General features: G+C 44.7%; 1 protein-coding gene across 1 annotated transcript in view; it reads right to left on the bottom strand.

The window, feature by feature from the left end:
- Nucleotides 1-21726, bottom strand: part of CABP7 (calcium binding protein 7) — a 575747-nt gene that overhangs the window by 21888 nt on the left and 532133 nt on the right. The window contains exon 4 of the mRNA XM_086944739.1: nt 14049-14202. Coding sequence (XP_086800865.1) covers nt 14049-14202 — 154 coding nt within the window. The remainder of the gene's footprint in view (nt 1-14048; nt 14203-21726) is intronic.

Raw genomic sequence — 21726 nt, forward strand, 5'->3', positions numbered from 1 at the left:
GGCACTCCACACCACTGGAGTCAAGCTAGCCGGGCTGATGAGAGGTGTTACCTCGAAACCGGTCCGGTCCTCGGATGCTTGATTCCGTTCTGGGAAGGACATGGCTTTTGTAGTTCGGACTGGACTGTTCCCATGGGGCACAGGGTCAGAGCTGATTTGCATATCGCCATTGTCTAACCCAGGGTGGTGTGGAGTGCAAAAAAACGATGGATTAGGACCCAGATCTTTTGACTGGGTTGAATGTGTGACATTGATCCTCATTCGGTCCATCACCTGTTGTTTTTGCAAACTCACTATAAGTGTACTGGGGATGCCCAGACGTGGGTCCCAGGCACTCCACACCACTGGAGTCAAGCTAGCCGGGCTGATGAGAGGTGTTACCTCGAAACCGGTCCGGTCTTCGGATGCTTGATTCCGTTCTGGGAAGGACATGGCTTTTGTAGTTCGGACTGGACTGTTCCCATGGGGCACAGGGTCAGAGCTGATTTGCATATCGCCATTGTCTAACCCAGGGTGGTGTGGAGTGCAAAAAAACGATGGATTAGGACCCAGATCTTTTGACTGGGTTGAATGTGTGACATTGATCCTCATTCGGTCCATCACCTGTTGTTTTTGCAAACTTGCTATTCTGATTCAGGCATGTGAATCTATGAAAGATACCTCAATACTGGATAAGAAAACAAGTTACTTACCTGTAACTTCAGTTATCCAGTATTGGTATCTTTCATAGATTCACATGCACCCACCCTCCTCCCCGGCGAGTCAGTTCTCTAAGTTTGGGATACTTGTTCCCACTTGTGCTACGAAAATCTGAGGAGAGCTGGCTCTGCAGGGAAGGTTCTAGAGGGTGCTGTGAGCTGATTGGTTGGAGCAAAGACTTTGGTCCTTTTAGCATAATGAGGTAGATAGGCTACTATAATATAGGCCTCAGGCCTTTTCTAGGGCCTACTACTACAAAGTGCTTTTGGCACTGCTTTTTTATTTACCGTGGGACTCCCGCCTCAACGACGGGGAATGATTCAGGCATGTGAATCTATGAAAGATACCAATACTGGATAACTGAAGTTACAGGTAAGTAACTTGTTTTCATCTTGTTAATCGGCCTTCCACATACTGTGAGGGCTCAGTGTTTGTTGCTCTCGAAGCCTGCAATGTAGCCTCTTTCACCCACCTGCCTAAGGTAGGAGCTGCGATCTTTTTCTTTATGTTGGCCACCCCAAACTAAATAGGCAAACAATTGGAAATTCTGAAAGATTTTGTTCTCTATACATATGTTAATAAACACCTCACATACAGGGAGAAAGCAGTGTCAGAACCTGAAGAGGATTGTAATTCTGTAAGGACTAACTCCTGAAACAATGATATTGAGAATTGACCTTTGGGTTATATTTAGTGTCTAGGTTCATAACCACCCTGTTGGGGGAACAAACGCAGACAAGGATAAGAGACTACCACGGTGGTTGTCTCACTCATCCTCCTAGCAGAAGGATTGCCAGTAGAAACGCCACTTTTGATGATAAATGTAATCCTGCCTACTCTAAAGGCTCACATGGAGCTTCCTGAAGTCCCTTCAACAACGCTGACCAATCCCAGTTCGGTACCAGAATGTGATGAGTATGCCTTCCTAACCTAAACATCTCAAAGAGATCGTCAGAAAACTGCTATACTCCCTGATTACTGCCCACTAAGTCACTAGAATGGCAGGAGACAAATCTTTGAGGAACCCATCTCTTAAGAATTCGAGAATTTGAAAAGTATCTATTCACTTGGGGGCTTCTGCTCTCCCCTTGCTCTTTGAAAAGAACCCCTGCACATTTTATATGAACTAAAGTGGACAGTCTTCTTGACTCCTTGATGTCTTTGGTCACCAGCCTGGAGCAACATAAATGTTCTTTGTTCATTTGTTGGCCCGATGTCTGCCGCGTCTGCAAAATGCTATCTGAACACAATATATAGCTGCGCATTGAAGGTGGCAATAAAAATAAAAATAATAAAAAATAAATATATATATATATATATATATATATATTATATATATATAAAACAGCAACCTAAATGTTCTTATCTTTTCTTTCCAACTTCATGCTTGTCAGGAGATTTAATTGCCTGAACATCTGCTAGGGAAGCTTGAGAAATTGAAGTGGACAAGGGTCGAGTGTAAGATGAAAAAAATCCTCGAGAACCATCTGCATAATATGGGGGAACCAGGGATGTCTTGGCCAAAATAGGGGTACCAAGAAGACCATCAACATCTCTTCCTGAAGTAGTGCAGCACCCTTGGGAGGAGAGGAATCGGAGCAAAGCCATACCACAACTGGTCTAGCCACAGAACTGATAGGGTGTCCACTGCATATGCATGAAGGCACAATGTCTCCAATCAAAATTGTGGAAGTATTGTGTCTCCTAGGGATTCAAAGAGATCTATCCTGTGGTGTTCAAACTGACTGCTTATCTGTTGGAAGTAAAGGTGAGATAATATGGAACTTCCCCAAGGAAGGCATGTTGTGATTCAAAGCATCTGCTGGAAAATTTGCCTTACCCGGTATGCATACTGCCCCAGTCCAACAGATGTTGCTTTGCCGAGGATTAAATACTTTTCGATAGATTATGGAGAAGCCAACACTTTGTTCCTCTCTGGCAATATAGATTACACCTTGCCACCTGGTTGTCCGTCCTTACCAAATTCACCCTCTCCAATTGAGATTGAAAAGCTTGGATTGTTTGCCATATTGCTACAAGTTCCTTCCAATTGGACGAATAATTTCTTTCCATGGGTGACCATTAGCCGCTTACCTCATGATCCAGTTATACATAGCCCTCCAACCTCAAAGGGTGGCATTGGTTGTTAACAGATGTTGGGGAAGGTAGGTGAAAAGGGATTCCTTTCGTTGGATTGGTGTACGACCATTATCCGGGTTGTGTGATCCCAGTAACTTAAAAGATGAATGACGAGGGGTTTCAGGTGAAAACAAGCCCAAGGGACTAATGCCGCGACGACTGCCATAAAACCCTGAACCTTCAGCCAAATCTGAGACGGACTCTTCTGCAGCCACGTAAGGTGACACAGATTTGACTGGAGACCTATGATTCTCTTCTGCACCAGAAAAGCTTTCCCCACTTCAGTGTTGAAGATCACTCCTACAAAAGTTACTTTCTGTGGTGGTACCAATTGTGTCTTCTTCTGGTTGATGATTAGACCTAAATGCTGAAGAAAGCTGCCAACCGTATTCACATTCTGCTGCGTCCTAGAAAAGGAGGAAGCTCTCAAACGCCAATCTTGAAGATAGGTAAAAATAGATATCTCCTTCAACTGTAATGCTGCGAGCACTTGTGCTAGTACATTTGTGAAAACAATGGGTGAAGTACAACGGCTGAACGAGATTGCTTGAAATTGGTAGTGGTTGCCTCAAACCTCAGGTACTTCTGACTGTGTGGATCAATAGGGACATGAAAGAAGGTGTCTTGTAGTTCCAGAGTTGGTAAGAAGTCGCCACTTTAAATCAGTGGGATTATGGTTTGGAGTGTTACCATTCTGAAAGTCTCTAGAGACATAAAGGTGTTTAGTTCCTGGAGGTCGCAAACTGGTCGAATAGTATTGCTCCGTGGAACTTGCACCACTTCACTATTGGAAATTAGCTCCTGAATGCCTTGGTATATGGAGTCTCTTAATGGGTCTTTTGGCAATAGTGTACATTTGAACCACTTTGTTGGAGGTTCTTCCTTCAATTGTAAGAGGTAGTGCCTTTTTATAACTGAGAGGAACAAATAATTCTCACTATCACTTCTGACAGTTGATGGAAAAAACCTTGCAGCCTTCCTCCCACTTCATTATAGTAATTTCTGCTGCTCTTGGGTTTGAGAGGTCTTTCTCTGTAATTTGCTCGCTAATTTAGCGCCCGGCCTCAGGTCGAGCCCGAAAAATAATTTTGCTTTCCTTTGAGATTGCATTATCTGCTTTTGAAAATATTTTTTCCCCCTGAAAAAAAGCTTGAATGGGCGTAAGATTTTTTTTCTTGGCAGCAGATTTCTGTATCATAACATTTAGCTTCCTCCCTGAACCTCTGGACTGGCCAGAGATTATCAAATTAAATATCCAAGAAAAACTGGGCCAGGAATTTCATGTAGGCAATGGAAGCCATTGACAAGAGTGCTGTGTTCACTTTTGTTGTCTGCAAAAACTGTTCCTTACATGTTTCAGAGTGTACCTTTGATTTTTTCAAAACCGAGGAATTTACGCCTTGTCTACATCTTTCCGCTCCTTGACAATTATGTTCCTTTTCACATCATTGAGTAGCAGATTATCAGCAGGAGTGTTGTACTGTGAGCAATATTCATCCTGTTCCTGATGTGTTCGTTCAAAACACAATACATCCCTAATGTGGGCTATTATTTTGCGAAGATATGTCCCTTGAACATAGCGGCCCTTTGGGCCTAACTCCTGTTCCTCTGCTGAGTTTGTTCTGGCCCTTTTAGCTGCAGGCTCATTCAGTACAGCATCAACAGCCAGCTTCATTAAAAATTCCAGGTCTCCCCTGGAAATCCAGAGGACCTCCTCTTCCACCAGAGTCTCAGGATTATTCTGTGTGCAGCGGTACTGGTTGGTAGTCATCAAGAACAGCGCTAACCCTCATAGATAATCTTTGCTGTTATGGTATATGTTGGGTGGGGACCCGTTTTCATCCCACAAGAAAATGTCTGGCTCAAGGCAAACTGAGCTGCTGTTCCCCCAGCCGCACGCTGTAGCACCTAACCGAGGCGGGAGCGCCGTATCACCAGTCTCTTCTGTCTGGCTCCTTCCCTCTGCCCCAGCTACAAACTAAGTCTGGACGGTGAACACTGCTCTGCTCGCGGAGTTTGCAGAGTTTTGTGCACCCCGCGTTACGTGGAGCTCTGAAAAACTCTGCTCCGTGAGTTTTTTCCCTTGCTCACGTTCGGCAACGTCAAGTTGGCTAGCGCGAGTGAGTAAAATCCACCTCCCGGTGAGATTTTTCCTTGTTCGCAGTCATCAATATTAAGTGGGCGAGCGTGGAAAATCAACCTCATGGCGAGATTTCTCAACGCGGTTGGTCAGATTTCTCATTGCAAGTGGTTGGGTATGCTTGTGACTTCTCGCACTGAGAAACCATCCGTTCACGTTGAGAAAGCTGCTGCTTGTGTAAAATTCTACTCAAGTGGCAGAAAGGAAGCAGCACCCGCTTGCGCTGTGCATGGTGCCATTTGTGATGATTGCACAGTGCGAACAAGCACCTGGCACTAAAAATCACAGCAAATGGCATTTATCTAACGCACTCCGCCGCTTGTGGTCGGCAGAGGTTTTTTTTTTACACCTCCGCGAACTCAGCCCAAGCTTACTTCAAACATGAGTGGGAGCGTGGAGCAGGAATGGTGCTCTAAATTCACTGACTGTCCTGCAAGACAGCGCATACCTAGCAAGGAAGTATAAATGCAACATGTATATAAATTCTACCTTACATCAAGCCTGTCGACCTCGCAAGTATAAATAGGTTAGAGGGGAAGTGAGAAGCATATCACTGTGCGTTACAGTAGTAAAAGAAAGAACGCCGCACAAGATGGCGGTGTAGCTCAGAGGCTCGGTCACCGGTTCCCGATTCCAGATGGCCAACTCTGTCTACATCGGTCATTCTTCATCTCTGCCACCAGCTTCCTTTGTCTTACGATTTGGTGAGCTATATGTGATGTTTGTCGCCTCAATTAGGACATATTTGAGCCCGTAAATCGGCCCATTTAGGTCCGCCATTTTGTTTTTCAATAATCGCACCTATGCCGTTTTTTCGTCGAGATGGCTATTTCATCTGTTCCTTTCTTCAATATATCTACTGGAATTGATCTCTTTTTGGAGACTTTCTTCAGCAATTGCCTACTTTATATTCAGAATGCTGTCCTCAGTGTTTCATCTTCGGATTACCCCCGCCTCTCCATAAATCTACAGTTCCGCCATTTTACTTCACATGGGGAGTATATCTTCTTCCATGATGTGAAACTTATTGCTAGCCACTTTTCCACTTTTTCTCCCTCGGACTCCTCCTGTAATACTTATATTTTGATTTTTACTTCTCTTGTGAAGCTGGGAATATGGTTTCCTCTCCATATCATTTTGTCTCATTTATATGGGGAAATTGTGGAATCTAAAACTTTCCTCATTGGCTAAAGCCGCTCTTTGTTCGGACTCCTACTGACCTCTTCAAGACATGGAGGAAATTACTGTGCACAAATCCGACTCTGCAGCTGGTGCTACTGCGAAAATTCTTCCCCCAAGCAAACTTCCAACAACAACTCCATTCAATCAATCAGGAGTTTGTTAAAGCGCGACTACTCACCCGTAAGGGTCTCAAGGCGCTAGGGGTGGGGGGGGGGGGGGTGGAGGGGGGGGTGCAGGTTCCATTCCATCAAGCAGGGGGTCTGTCGAAGAGCCAGGTTTGGAGGTTTCTTGCGAAGATGGGGAGCGATGTTGTCTGTCTGAGGTGGAGCGGAAGGGCGTTCCATGCTTTGGCCGCGAGGAAGGAGAAGGAGCGGCCTCCCGATCTGGTCTTTCTGGTGCGAGGGACCACGGCGTAGGAAAGCTGGGCTGATCGTAGGGTCCTTTGGGGTGCGTGGAATTTGAGTCAGCTGTTCATGTATGCTGGTCCGGTGCTGTGGAGGGCCTTGTGTGCGTGGGTGAGCATCTTAAAGGTGATTCTCGCCTCGACAGGGAGCCAGTGGAGTGTGCGCAGGTGCTGGGAGATGTGGCAGTGTTTTGGCAGGTTGAGGACCAGTCTTGCAGCGGCGTTCTGGATGTTCTGTAGCTTGCGGATGAGGTTTTTGTTTATTCCGGCGTAGAGTGCGTTGCCGTAGTCGAGTCTGCTGGTGACCAGGGCGTGAGTGACTGTCTTTTGGTGTTCGAGGGGGATCCATTTGAAGGTCTTACGAAGGAGGCAGAGGGTGTGGAAGCAGGAAGATGAGACAGAGTTGATCTGGCGGTCCATTTTGAGCTCGGACTCCAGGATGATTCCCAGGTTGCGTGCGTGGTCTGTGGGAGTTGGCGGGTTTCCGAGGGCGGTGGGCCACCAGGTGTCGCTCCAGGCGTCGGGGTTTGGGCCCATGAGGAGTACTTCTGTTTTGTTGGTGTTTAGTTGTAGGCAGCTGTTTTTCATCCATTTGCCGACGGCTTCCATGCCTTCTCGAAAGTTGCGTCTGGCGGTGTTGGGCTCGTTCGATAGGGAGAGGATGAGCTGGGTGTTGTCTGCGTATGACACAATGTTGAGTCCGTAGGTTCTGACGATGGGGGCAAGTGGAGCCATGTAGACGTTGAAGACCGTCGGGCTGAGGGAGGAGCCCTGGGGGACTCCGCAGGTGGTAGGTGTGGGGTCCGAGAGGAAAGGGGGGAGTCTGACCCGCTGCGTCCTGCCGGAGAGGAAGGAGCAGATCCAGTTGAGGGCCTTGTCCTGGATTCCTGCATCGTAGAGTCTGCGTATTAGGGTGCGGTGGGAGACTGTGTCGAACGCCGCTGATAGGTCGAGGAGGATGAGGGCTACTGTTTCTCCTTTGTCCAGTAAGGTGCGGATGTAGTCTGTTGCGGCGAGGAGGGTGGTTTCCGTACTGTGGTTTTTTATAAAGCCGGATTGGGAGGAGTCGAGGATGTTGTGTTCTTCAATGAATGTGGCGAGTTGGCTGTTGATGGCTTTCTCGATGACTCGCTGGGAACGGGAGCAGGGAGATGGGTCTGTAGTTTTTGAGGTCGGTGGGGTCCGCTGAGGGTTTCTTCAGAAGGGGGTTGACCTCGGCGTGTTTCCAGTTGTCGGGGAACGAGGCGGTCGCCAGGGAGCGGTTGATGGTGTGGCAGAGCATGGGTGCGATGGTGTTGGCGGCTCTGTTGAAGATGTGGTGGGGGCAGAGGTTGGTGGGGGCCCCTGAGTGGATTGACTTCATTGTCTTCAGTGTGTCTCCTACTAAACTCCATGAGAAAGATCCTCCTTCCCCAGGGTCTTCTTCATCTTCTGGTTCTATGGATTTAATCTTGGATGAGATTCGTGCCCCAAAACCATTCATGGAGGAAACTACTAAGACTCTACAATTTTTACCTGATAAATGGTCCTATTTGGATTCCCGTGGGCTCCTAGTGGAACAGTCGACTGAATCTCTGCAGACATCATGCTCCCGGATTTCATCTCTGGAGGCGGACTTTTGTCTTCTTAAAAGTCAAGCAGAGGATTTGGAAAACCGTAACTGAAGGAATAACCTTAGACTTTATGGTCTTCCGGAACATATTGAGGGATCAATTCCCACCGAATTTTTTCAATCTTTTCTGCCAAAAATATTGGATCTACCTGCTTCATCTAATTTCAATATCCAATGAGCACAAAGACTTGGCCCGAAAGTATCTACCTAACCCCAAGGTGTCATCATGCTGTCCCTACAATATTCTGACCTTCTCCAAGTTTTATCAGCTGCCATATCTAAAAAGCAGATTATCTGGAAGGGTCATCGCCTTTTTCTTTCTCAGGATGTTGCTAAGGTTACATCAGATCGTCGGAAAACGTTTCTAGATATGCGTCCTCAGCTACGTGCTCCCAATGCCAGATTTGGTTTGCTCCATCCCTGCCTCTTCAAGGTTACCTACAAGGATAAAACTACGACATATGAAGATCCCCTAGTTCTGCAAGATTTTCTTCGCGAGCATGGACCTGACGTCATGGACACTTCAAGAATTGATTAAATTATCAGTTTTAATTTTTCTTTTTAGTCGTTTCTAGTTCGGTTTCCCGCATTATGTGCTCCCCTTAATACTTCTTTGCATTGTTTTGTAACATATGTTTTCTGTTCTCTTGATCAATCTTTCTCTTTCACAGGTGTGCTCTTCTCCTACTCACCCCAATGTTTCCCATAAGTCATGTGAAGTGCCGTATTCCATTGGTCTTTCGGTGATGTTTGATTTTGTTGTTGTCGTCGTCTTCTGGCGTCGTCACCCACGTTTTTTCGTCTTGTATTTGTATGTATGTTTCTCAGTCGTCTGTTTTTGACATGTACTGTCTTCTGTTTTACTACTTTCTTCTCTCTTCTCTTGCTTTTTCTCTTATTCTCTCCCCCTCACTTTTCTTGGCTTCCTTTTCATCTCCTTGTTTCTAATCTATGTTCATCCTTCTACTTTCTCTCTCTTTATATTTCAGCTCTTACTCTTTTCTACCTTATTTTTTTCTCAACAATCTCTTCTTTAGTCTGCTAAACATAGTATTTACTCAGATTTCTTCTCTGTTGCACTTTTCTGGTTGTCACTTGGAATGTTAAAGGTTTAAATAACCCAATTAAAAGGCAACAGGTACTATCTCTTTTAGCTAGGCTAAACGCTGATGTGGCCCTTCTTCAGCAATCCCATCTTTCAGAAGCTGAAGCCTTGAAACTTAAACGTGGTTGGGTGGGTCATGTATTCAATTTCCCTGCTGCTCGTAAGAAAAATGGAGTTGTAATTTTATGCCATAAAAAGTTGAATGTTTCTATTGTCTCTCAAGACCATGATGTTGATGGTCGTTGGATGCTTGTTAAATTAACTATAGATAAGATTCCTATTGTTATTTTTAATGTTTATGCTCCTACTGGTGTTGATAAATCTTTTTGGCCTGCTATTTCGGAGAAATTGCTTACACTTAATGATGACTATATTATTTTTGGAGGTGATTGTATCCAAATACTTGACCCTATCTTAGATAGAAATTCCAAAGTTAAATTTTTCCCTTCTAAAATGCACTCTCAATTTACTAACACTGTTCATCATAATGCTTTAGTGGATATTTGGAGATTATGTCACCCCGACCTGAGAGAATATAGTTTTTACTCTCCTTCACATCACTCACAATCCCGTAATGATTATCTTTTTCTAAGCAAATCTTTAGCTCAACATGCCATTCATTCTGAAATTGGTTCTATTTTAATCTCAGACCAGGCACCTGTTTTTGTTGATATTGATCTTATTCCTTTCTCCCCCCAACCCGGAAAATGGAGGTCTAATAATTCCTTACTACTTGATCCCACTTTTTGTACTAAATTCACCTCTTTTGCCACTGAGTTTTTCTTCATTATTGAATCCCCTGATTCCCCTTTTGTAATGGTGTGGGATTCTTTTAAGGCAGCTGCTAGAGGTTTTATTATTAATTTTGTTTCACAAAAGAAGGAACTTCTGGAAGCTCAATCTACTCAGCTTTTGAATAAAATCAAACAACTTGAATATATTTATTACCACTCCAATACTGATTTCTCTCTTAAAGATTTTATTGACGCCAAATTTACTTTTAATAAATTTACCACAAATGCTGCCTCGAACTTTTTATTAAAATGTAACTCTCGGTTTTATGGGGGTGAGAATAAAATGGGGAAATTATTAGCCAATTATCTTAAAATATGGAAAGAAAGAACGAAAATTGAATCTATTCAAGGGTCTACTGGTGTTTCCCATTTTAAAGACAAAGATATTCTAAATGAGTTTGTCGCCTTCTATAAAAAGCTTTACACTCCAGAATTTTGTCCTGAGCTGGCCAACATACTTTCCTATTTTCAATCTATTCCTTCACCTCCTTCTGATCATGTGGACTTTGGGTCTCTCGAATCTGACATCTCCCTGGTAGAAATCTCTGATGCTGTCTCGGTATTAAGACATGGCAAAGCTCCTGGTCCTGATGGTTTTACCATTGAATTTTATAATCACTTTGCCTCCCTTCTCCTACCAAAACTACTGCTTCTATTTCAATCCTTTTTCGACTCTGGCTCCTCTCGTGGTACGTTTCAAGAAGCTCTGATTTGTTTAATCCCTAAAGACGATAAGGATCATTCTTTATGTAAGAACTACCGCCCTATTTCTTTGGTGAATACGGATTATAACATTTTTACCAAAATTTTGGCTCTTAGGATAGATCCTCTAGTGCCTGATTTAATCGGGCCTGAGCAATCAGGTTTTGTTAAAGGGCGTCTCTCTTCTGACAATTCACTGGTATTTTTCAACATTTTGAGTAAAGCTCCCACACTTGATCATTCTTTGGCTGCTATTTCCCTAGATGCTGAGAATGCTTTCGATAGGATAGGTTGGGATTTTATGTTTCAGGCTCTCAAGTGGGCAGGCTTTCCACCTAAATTTATTTCTCTCATTACATTACTCTATTCCAGCCCCCAGGTGTCTATTTTTGTAAATGGTATAGTTTCCTCTACACAGAGGAGTTAGACAAGGTTGCCTGTTGTCTCCTCTATTATTTGTTTGAGCTCTAGAGCCCTTTCTTACAAAAATTCAACAGGATGATAATATCTCTGGTTTTCATTTCGGTCCCCAACAAGTTAAACTTTCGGTTTACGCTGATGACATTCTTTTATACTGTTCTGACCCAAAATATTCTCTCCCTTTCTTCATGCATCAAGTCTCTTCTTTTTCCAAAGTCTCTGGGTATCGTTTTAACGTTGATAAATGTGAAATTCTCCCTTTAAACACTCTTTGTCAGAAACATCATTTTGAACATTCTGGTTTCTCTTGGCAACCATCGAAGATTAAGTATTTGGGAATTTGTTTGCTCCCCACTTATCTGATACACTTAAAGTAAACTTTGAACATATTTCCAAAAAATTGAATGACGCCATTACCCGATGGAACCCCCTCTTTCTTTCTTGGTGGGGCCGTCTCGACTCCATTAAAATGATGTTAGCTCCACTTATACTTTACACCATTTCTATGATTCCTATTCATATTCATAATCATTATTTTAAGAGCATCGATTCTATTTTGCTTAAATTTCTGTGGAAAGGTAAACGTTCTCGTATAGCCCTCGTCAATTTGAAGAAGGATAGATCTACTGGTGGACTTAAATTCCCTGATTTTAAAACTTACCATCAAGCTTTCTCCTTGAAACAGACTGCACGTTGGCTCTCCACTGATCTTCCCTTCTACCCTCCTCTCTATCTTACACTAGAATCTTCTTTTCTTACTCTCTTTGATTTTCGTGAAATATTATCCTTTACTTCTTCCATGACTTCCTTTCGAAACCCTATCATCTCTCATTCTCGTAAGCTTCTCATTCCTTTCTTATCCTCCTCTTATCCATCTATTCATTCTATTCACCTACAGTCTATTTGGCATAATAAACACCTTAAGATTCGTAATCGTTCAATATTCTGGAAGTCCTGGTATTCTCGTGGCCTGAGATGGATTTCCCAACTCTTGTCTCATAATCAACCTCTTCTCTTCACTGATCTTCAATCTCTATTTTCCTTACCTTCCTCTTCTTGTTCACAATATGATTCACTTGGTCCCATTCTTGTTCAATACCTTCAGTCTCTACCCATTACTAATGACATTCCCAAAATATTTCAATCTGTATCATCTGCATTGGACCATTCCCCTTCCGCTTCTTTTCTCTATAAATCTCTCCAATTTTCAGCGGACAGAGTTAAATCTAAGATTGAACTAGTCTGGGAAAAATATTTTTCTCAAGATTGGTCCATTTCCCTGTGGGACAAGTTATGGCTGAACCTTCATAAAACCTCTAGGGCTGCCAACACCACACAAACCCTTTTTTTCATTTATAATCGGATTTTATTTACTCCATTACTGTTGTCGACCTTTTCCTCAAACACTCCCTCCACTTGTTGGTCTTGCTCATGCCCTTCTACAGATTTAAAACACATGCTATTTGATTGCCCCCCTATTCTCCAGTTTTGGAAACTTGTTTGGTCCCAAATTAAAACATATTTAAGTTTCACTTTCCCTTCTCTATTACTAACATTTTTCTAGGCTCTCTTTCTTCTATCTATCCTGGAATGCAGTTGGTTTTAATCACCGCCTTGACACAAACTATGTCTCTCCCATTTCATTGGCAATCAAACGTGACCTCCTTTGGCTTCCTTTGACCAATTATTTATCTTCTGTTGCTCCATCGATAAATACTTCCTAATCTACATCAGATGAGGTTCAAAAACCACCATGATTCTCCCAATGTCTTTTAGCATTTTCGTTACCTAATCACCAGTTATTTATTTAGTTTTTCTATGCTAATGATGATTTTTCTTATGCATGGTCCGATTGACATTCTCTTACGTTTTACTTGATACTTTGTAATACTTTTCTCATTTTATATTATTATTGTATATTCTATATGGTTGTATCATTTTGACTGTTTCTTCTTTTTCCTGTTCCTGCTTCTTTTGATTTTAATAAACTCAAACTTAAAAAGAAAGACCCGTCTGGGAGGTTGAACTTCTCAACTATGTGAGGACTGGGACAAGGAGGTCAGATGATGGGTAATGGATGCAAGAGATTCCGTTGGTACATGGAACGGATGGTAGGGAAGAGCAGAGCAGGAGAAGAGAGAGCTGAGGAAACATTTACAGCACTCCCCATTGTGCAGGTGCAAGGTCAGTGCGGCCAGGTTTAGCATCTGCCTTCAGCTTCTGTTGCTCTGCTTCCAGGTTTAGGTCAAATGATTCCAGGCCTAAGTGCCTGGTCTAGTGACATCAGAGTTGGCAATCCGGGGCCTTTTAACACCTGGCTACTCAGAAGAGCCCGGAGTCATACTACAAGGGTCAGATTGACCATCTTCTGAGATAGTTCCACAGTTCCTGATTTAAACCACCTTCGCCTTTTTGAAATGGGTTAGGTTTGCATTATCTGCTGCACGCTCTCTCTTCCTCTCCATACGCTCATAGTTTCTCTCTTTGTTTTAAATTGGTATTGGTTTCCCTTTCTGCACACTGAGTAAGTAATGGGGCATGCATTGGTGTCTAATATAGTCCAAAGAGGTATAAAGTGAATTTAATGTTAAGATGTAATTTATGGTCTACGTACACAGGATACAAGAGGGAGGGTTTGGTGATTGGATTTTTCTTTGCTTGGGACAGTTTTAATGTTTGTGTGTTAAATGCGTCACATATTTTGTCCATCTTTGAAATTCATGGTGTAACGTAGCCGTTATGTAAAAAATAATATTTAATGGTATCAGGGTTGGACGAGGTTTGGAAAATGATATTTTCAGGGCAAGGGGACTGAGAGGTGCAGATTGCGTGTGTGTTCTGATGTTACTTACTTTCGACGTCCACTGGGCAAGACTCAGGATTCTCCAGGTTGCTCTTTTCTTCCGTCTGGATGATATTTTCGATGTCCCGCATGGATAGATGCTCACAGAAAGTATCATAAAGCAACCGCTTCAATTCATCCACTGTCAGCTTCTGCATGTCACACTGAGGAGGAGAACAGCCGTTACACTCCTGTCACATGCCTGTCATGCTGAAGAGGAGAACAACCTGTTACACTTCTATCCCATGCCTCTCCAACACCTGACATGCTGCATTCATGCACCTGTGTCCCACGGGCAGAATGCCAATGCCTATCACTACATACTCATCCAGTGACAGTGCACACAGATGCCTCCTAGTACATTATACACCAACCAGTGCCACTGCACAACTACACGCGATACCTAGATTAGCTTACTCAGGACTTCATCATTCTAGTCCAACACCAGACATAGGCACCTCAGAGTTCTTATGCCATTTCATAGCAGTGCACCCTACAATCATGATACTGGAAGCAGCATAGCCACACACATAAAACACACAGGTGATCCTAAGAACAGGTAAGCCCACAACACTAGTCATCTACCTTTGATAACGAGGGCGACCAAGCCTGCAAACACGCTTACATCACTATAGCTACGCACACGTGACAGTAAGCGTAGTCACATGGCTGCGATATGGTGGATGGCCTTTCCAGATCTAACTATTGTAATATGATTTGATGCAGAGAGCATCCCACTTACCTTCTCAGAGAAGGATTGAACTAAAGAACGCACTATGTATTTTACCGGTCGCGACCGGTAAAATGTTTTTGTTATGTATGAATTCCAATTTACGGTTCGGTAACGTTACCAAATCGCAGTTTGGAATTGCGAACACATACCGATTTGAATTAGGAAGGGGCGAGTTTACGGTGTCCCTCGTAATACTGAATCGCAGCGATATGTAGGAATGTTTTGCAACCAAAATGCTGTTGCAAAACATTTGCATTTCACCAGCTACTTCAAGTAGGTGATAACCCATTCTCAAACAGAAAGGGGTCCCTTGGGGACCCCTTCCCCTTTGTGAATGTTCGTAAAAATGTTTCTTAAGAGCAGATAGTGATCCCACAGACTACTGCTTACTCTTAAAAAAATGAAAAGAAAACATTTAATTTTTCTTTTTTAGCTACAGCCAATTTTCTTTAAAGGAACATGGGCTACATTTAAAAAACAATGATTGCTTTATTTAAAAGCAATCACAGACATGGTGGTCTGCTGACCACAGCAGGCCACCATCCCTATTATTTTGTCGATTCTTAATGGGTTGTAAATTGCGACCTGCCTCACTAATATTAATGAGGTAGGTCGATTTGCAACCTATTAGGAAACTCTAAATGAAACTCATGGAGTTTCATACATTCAAATAGCGATGACCTAATTGCAATTCGCAAATAATCACAATTAGGTAATCGCTATTTGAAATAATGATATATGTGGCCCCATTTTATTAAAATGATTCCAAGCTGATTATCTAGACACTTGCAAACGAGAGACAATACATTAAAGCTAGTCCCCTGTACCTCAAGATGCAAATATATATTTTACAATGAAGAGCAGCCCACTCCCGGAGCATAAAGGTAAAAAAAGATGTGTGTGTATATATGTATGTGTATGTGTATATATATATATATATATATATATAATGGTAATACAGAAGGCAGTCGAGCTTACAATGCTACAGCCGCACCATGTATACATTACAGTTTTATGATTGTGATAAAGGAAACATTCAAAACTACAGAAACCTTCATAGCCAAGCCTAATTTGTAGCTGTTAAGTACAATCTTGCCTTGCTTATAACAATCACCGTATGCGGTTGATAATAAGAATAGCAAAATAAAACCGAATGCAGCATTACAGCAGCACACCAGTAGAAATCTGAAAAGCTTAGACAACCCCATTCCATTCCAACTACTGCACATAGGTGAACTGAGGTCACCGTGGGCAAGTGTGTGACATTTTAATACCCCTATCATTCAACAAACAACACAATCACATTCTCTTCCAGGGGATCCTCATCAATAGTCATAAGCACTGAATATTCCCGCCCATGTGCGGGACCCCGGAAACAATATAAAAATATATATGTAAAAACACATATATCTCGCTCCCCATATATGTACATACATATATTATTTTTCTCACACCAATGCAGCTCCAAACTGAGGCTAAAACAATTTAAACACATGTACATGTACTGCAATTAGTAAGGAAACAAAAAAACACATTATGTCAAATTTCCCTTGAACTTTGTGTTTTAATGAGTAAAACCACTCATAAATCCTGAAAATTGCCTATAAATAGACATTGTTAGCCCTCAGGCTGCATTGTAAAACAATAGCATAGAAAATGAAACGATTTTCAACAAAAACTGGCACCGTGCCTTTAAGGCACCCGGACCCCAGGCTTCCCATCATGCCTGAGGGGTGACAGTTAGGTCAGTTGTTCTTTCCGGCTCCTTCAGTCAGGACCCTGGTGAAACAGCTCCCTTTCTTTTTGACTTTCTGTCAAAAAATATTCTTGTTAATCTACAATTTTTTATTTCACTCGACGTCTTTTAGACCTAGGGTGCTACTACTACCTTTTTTAGGCTTAAAAAAGGTGTTTTTCCTGTCAAGATGCCTTCCCTTTTTGACAAATGCCCTTCATGTGGAAGGAAGATGGCCAAGACTGACACTCATTCACTGTGTATCCTGTGCCTACCAGACTCTCATTCTTCGAAAACCTATAAACACTGCCAGGTTTTAACATCCAGAACTCTCAAAGACCGAGAGAGAATTCTGAGAGAGGAAGATCTCCCAAGAAGCAGAAAGATCGGAGGGCGCGGTCGACGTCGAAAGAAGCCCCGACTTGTTCACCTTCGGCTTCAGGATCGGCGTCGAAGAAGCAGTCGACGGCGACGAAGAAGATGTCTTCAGCGTCAACATTCAAGGTACCTCCGCTACAGACAGCGCCGAGGGGTAGGTCACCGTCGAAGCAGAAGAGCTCGACGGTGAGCCAATCGACGTCAAAGCAGCATCGTCATACTGTGACGTTGTGTCATTCTCCGTTGACGCCTGGCCACCGGTGTTCGACGTCGAGACATCCTCCGTCGACGACTAGTCGTGGTCGTTCGGCGTCGAGGGAGCCTCTGCCGACACATCATCGATCGACGTCGAAGCAGCCCACGTCGACGCCCTGTCAATGGCGTTCAACGTTGAGGCAGCCTCCGTCGCATTCGACATCAAGGCACCCTCCGTCTCCGCCAGAGCATCGGCGGTCGGCGTCGAAGCAGCCTCCGTCGTCGTCGAGCAGGCATCCTTCAACGGCGAGACGCTCTATGTCGAAGGACAGTCATCGACACTCGAGATCGGAGTCTAGGAGATCACGGTCGACGTCGAGGGAGCGTCTATCTGCTTGGCGCTCGTCGTCGAAACAGCCACCGTCGATGGATCAACGGAGATCCGGAGAGCAAAGCGTCTCGCAGCCAGTGAATATATCTCTTTCAAGATCACAGGAGAGAGCACCTGTGAGGCAAGTGGTGCATGAGATGGAGAGTGAACCTTTGGACCAGACTCAAGTCATAAGGTCTCAGCTGGGTTCCCCAGGATCAGCATCGGCTGCGGAGGTGGAGAAATCTCCATTACAGGATCCACCCGCCAAAAGAAGGAGGGTTTCAGAAGAGAGAGGTCAGTCGTGGTCTTCCTCTAGACGGTCTGTAGTGAGCCTGTCCTCATCCTCCTAGGCATCTCGAAGTAGCAGATCCTCGGATGGGGAAAACAGCTATTCGGATAGGGACAGGTCAAAGTCCCCGGCAAGGTCGCAGCAGGATCGAACGGATCAGCCTCCTCCACGTTCACGTTCACCAGTGCAGGAGCGCGCCAAAAAATCTCTTCCTGTTCGTCTTTCCCCAAGGTGGTATAGACCTCTTCACCACTGGGCCAAGGACAAGGAGACGGCGGATCGGTTGAGGGCGTTTCGAGATCAGACCTCCCGCCGCAAAGAACGGTCTCGTTCTAGAGGACATTCAAGTAGAAGAAGATCTAGTCACAGGGAGCGATCTCATTCTAGAACGCGCTCAAGTAGGAGAAGATCTAGGTCCAGGCAGACTCATAGCTCTTCGAGTTCATCGAGGACCCGTTCGCACAGGAATTACTCTCCGACCCTAACAAATAGTCCACGCTCGAGAATATCTCCAACAGAGGATATTTTCTCGTTCCAAGACATCTTGGGCAGGGGAGCCCTGAAGCTAGGAGTGCCTGTGACATCTCCGCAGATCAAGACAACGGTCATCTTTGAAGCCCTGCAGCACAGAACGGCACCCAAACCCTTATTGCCATTGGTCCCGGGTATCATGGATCCGGTGAATGAAGTTTTCCTGACTCCGGCTACGGGAAAGTCAGTCCCAGCAAGGATTCTCAAAAAGTATCGTCCTCCTGAAGAGGATCTTCTGTTCCGCAAGTCCGATCCACCGCCAGATTCGGTAATAATTGCGGCGGCTAAAAAATCCAATGCGGTGGCCTCCTCATCCACGGTACCACCGGATAAGAACAGCAAGCTACAAGACTCATGGGGGAGAAAAATATGTAACACCTCAGCTTCTTTCCTTAAGGTCTCCAACGCAGAAGCTCTGCTGGGCAGATATGATAGATCTCTGTGGGACTCGCTTCAGAGGTTTTCTGCAAAACTTCCTCAGGAAGACAGAAAGGACTTCGAGGAGATTCTGATGGAGGGCAGTCAAGTCTCCAATCAGATTATAGGGGCGGCTGCAGATGGAGCAACGCTGGCTGCGCATGGTTATGCGCATGGTATTACAGCGAGGAGATCCTCGTGGTTGCGCCTTACAGCATTGAAACCCGAGGCTCAGGCCACAATACTAAATCTTCCCTTTTCAGGTACATCTCTCTTTGGGGCGAGCGCCGATGAGGAGATGCAAAGGATGAAGACGGAGTTAGACACCCTTAAAGCCGTGGGGCTTGAAAAGAAAAAGGAATTCCGGAAGAAATTTTGTTCGGACAACAAGGGCTCTTCGAAGCAGAGGGTTCAAACCCCTCACTGGCAGAAGGGCCAGAACCAGCAAGGCCAACAAAAGTCGCAATATAAAGGAAAGCGCAATTCCAAAGGAAACGGAAATCAGCGCCAAGGCAACAGCTTCAATAAGCCTCAGCAGAAGCAATGAGTCTTCACTTCCCCCAGCGCCGTTGTCCACTCCAGTGGGGGGAAGCATTGCGCATCACAGGACAGAGTGGCAGGCCATTACAAAAGACCAATGGGTGTTGTCTAAGCTGCAGAATGAGTACTGTCTTCGTTTTCATCGTCTAACTCCATCCGTTCCTCTGATGTCAACGTCAAGCCACCAGCTACAAATGTTAAAGAAAAAAGTAGCAACACTCCTCGAAAAGTCATCCATCGAGAGGGTGCCCATGGCTCAAAGGGGGAAGGGAGTATATTCGAGGTATTTTCTCTGTCAGAAAAAAGGGCCAAAAGGCGGAATACAGGCCCATTCTGGACTTGAGAACACTCAATCTACATGTCAGAAAAGAAAAGTTTCGCATGTTGGCGCTTCACCAAATATATTCACATCTCAGGAAGGGGGATTGGATGTGTTCAATGGACCTTCAAGATGCGTACTTTCATCTCCCAATACGGCCCGATCACAGGAGATTCCTTCGATTCCGGGTGGGGATCTCCCACTACCAGTTCAAAGTCCTGCCGTTTGGGTTGAAGTCGGCCCCCAGGATGTTCACGAAGTGTGTCGCAGTAGTGGCGGCAGCTCTACGACGCAGGGGGGTCTTCGTATACCCATACTTAGACAATTGGCTGTTGAAAGGTCCTTCTCCGGACAACGTAAGGAATCAATTCCAGACATGCATAGAACTCCGTCAACGTCTAGGCCTGCATGTCAACTACAGCAAGTCTGTCTCCCAACCCACTCAGAAGATTCACTTCCTAGGAGCTCTGCTAGACTCCGAAGTAGGAAAAGTGTTTCCTTCGGAGAAGAGACAGTTTTCGATAACGCTTAAGTGCCAGCAAGTTCTTCGCAACAGGACTCAGAAAGTGCGAAAGATAGCCTCCCTCTTAGGCTCGATGGCTTCATGCATCTTCTTAGTACCGAACGCCAGACTTCGGATGCGTCCTCTTCAACAGGATCTGGAGGACAAATCACTTTGTCGGAGGTAGCTAGATATTCCATCCCTTGGTGGACAAAGAAGCAGAACATGCAGGTGGGAGTTCTCTTCCATCAACCTCCTCCTGCACAAACGATCATCACAGACGCGTCTTTACAAGGTTGGGGGGCGCACATGGGGCCTCTCCAAGTGCAGGGTCTGTAGTCGTCCAAAGAAAGCACCTACCACATCAACTTGCTGGAATTGAGAGCAGTCCACCTGGCTCTCAAAGCGTTCCTTCCCTCGCTTCAGGAGAAAAAGATTCTAGTACAAACGGACAACACCACCACAGTGTACTATTTGAACAAGCAGGGAGGAACACGCTCAAGGACTCTATCACTGGAATCTCAGCACATCTGGCATTGGCTTCTGGCTCGCAAGTTGTCTGTTCAAGCAATCCATCTCCCAGAAAAGCAGAACGTGAGGGCGGGCGCACTAAGTCGGCACTTCGAGGACAAAGAGGACTGGGTCCTCAACGACGAAGTGCTAGAAGTTTCCAGTCTTAGGGTCGTCCTTCCATAGATCTCTTCGCGAACGACGTAAACAGCAAATGCCCAAGCTTCGCCTCAAGGTTCTACTGACCAGGAACGCGAGGGAATGCTCTTTTGATCGACTGGTCAGTGGAATTTGTGTACGCCTTTCCACCCCTTCCGCTGATCCCGAAGGTGGTGAGCAAGCTGAGTCACTCGTGCACAACAATGATCCTGATTGCCACCGACTGGCCGAGGCAATGGTGGTACACGGACCTACTTCACCTGTCAGTGTCTCCTCACAAGAGGCTTCCATGCAGGCCGGACCTTTTATCGAAGATGAACGGGAGGATTCACCATCCCAACCTTCCGTCACTGAACTTGGCAGCATGGCTCCTGAGGTCATTCAGTACGGCCATCTAGGACTGCCACAAGACTGCATGTCCATTCTGAGAGAAGCACGACGTCCTTCGCATGCAAGTGGAAGAGGTTCTATATGAGGTGCATGCAGAAAGGTCACAATCCGGTAGAGAGTCAGGAAGAAGCAGTTCTTCCATACTTGTTGTACCTGGCTAAAGCAGGGTTGAACTTAAACTCCATTAAGGTGCATTTAGCCGCTATAACTAATTATAGGCGATCACCGTCACAAACCTCTTTCTTCCAGTTGCCATCAGTAAAAGATTTTTTGCAGGGTCTGAAAAAGGTGTACCCTCCTGTACGTCCTCCTTCTCCTCCCTGGGAGCTGAACCTAGTACTATCAAAGTTGATGGGCCCTCCTTTTGAGCCCATTCATAAAGCTACTTTACAGCATATTTCCTGGAAAGCGGCTTTTTTGGTAGCGATTACGTCAGCCCGCAGGGTGAGTGAGATTCAGGCCCTCTGTACCAAGGAACCATATACTGTGCTTCATTTGAATAGAGTAGTGCTGAGAACGCACCCTTCTTTCCTGCCGAAAGTGGTGTCAGATTTTCATGTCAATCAGTCGATCTCTCTGCCCACTTTCTTTCCCAATCCCTCTACTCCAGCTGAGAG

This window comes from Lissotriton vulgaris, chromosome 11, assembly GCF_964263255.1.
Source record: "Lissotriton vulgaris chromosome 11, aLisVul1.2, whole genome shotgun sequence".
NCBI classification, from domain to species: domain Eukaryota; kingdom Metazoa; phylum Chordata; class Amphibia; order Caudata; family Salamandridae; genus Lissotriton; species Lissotriton vulgaris.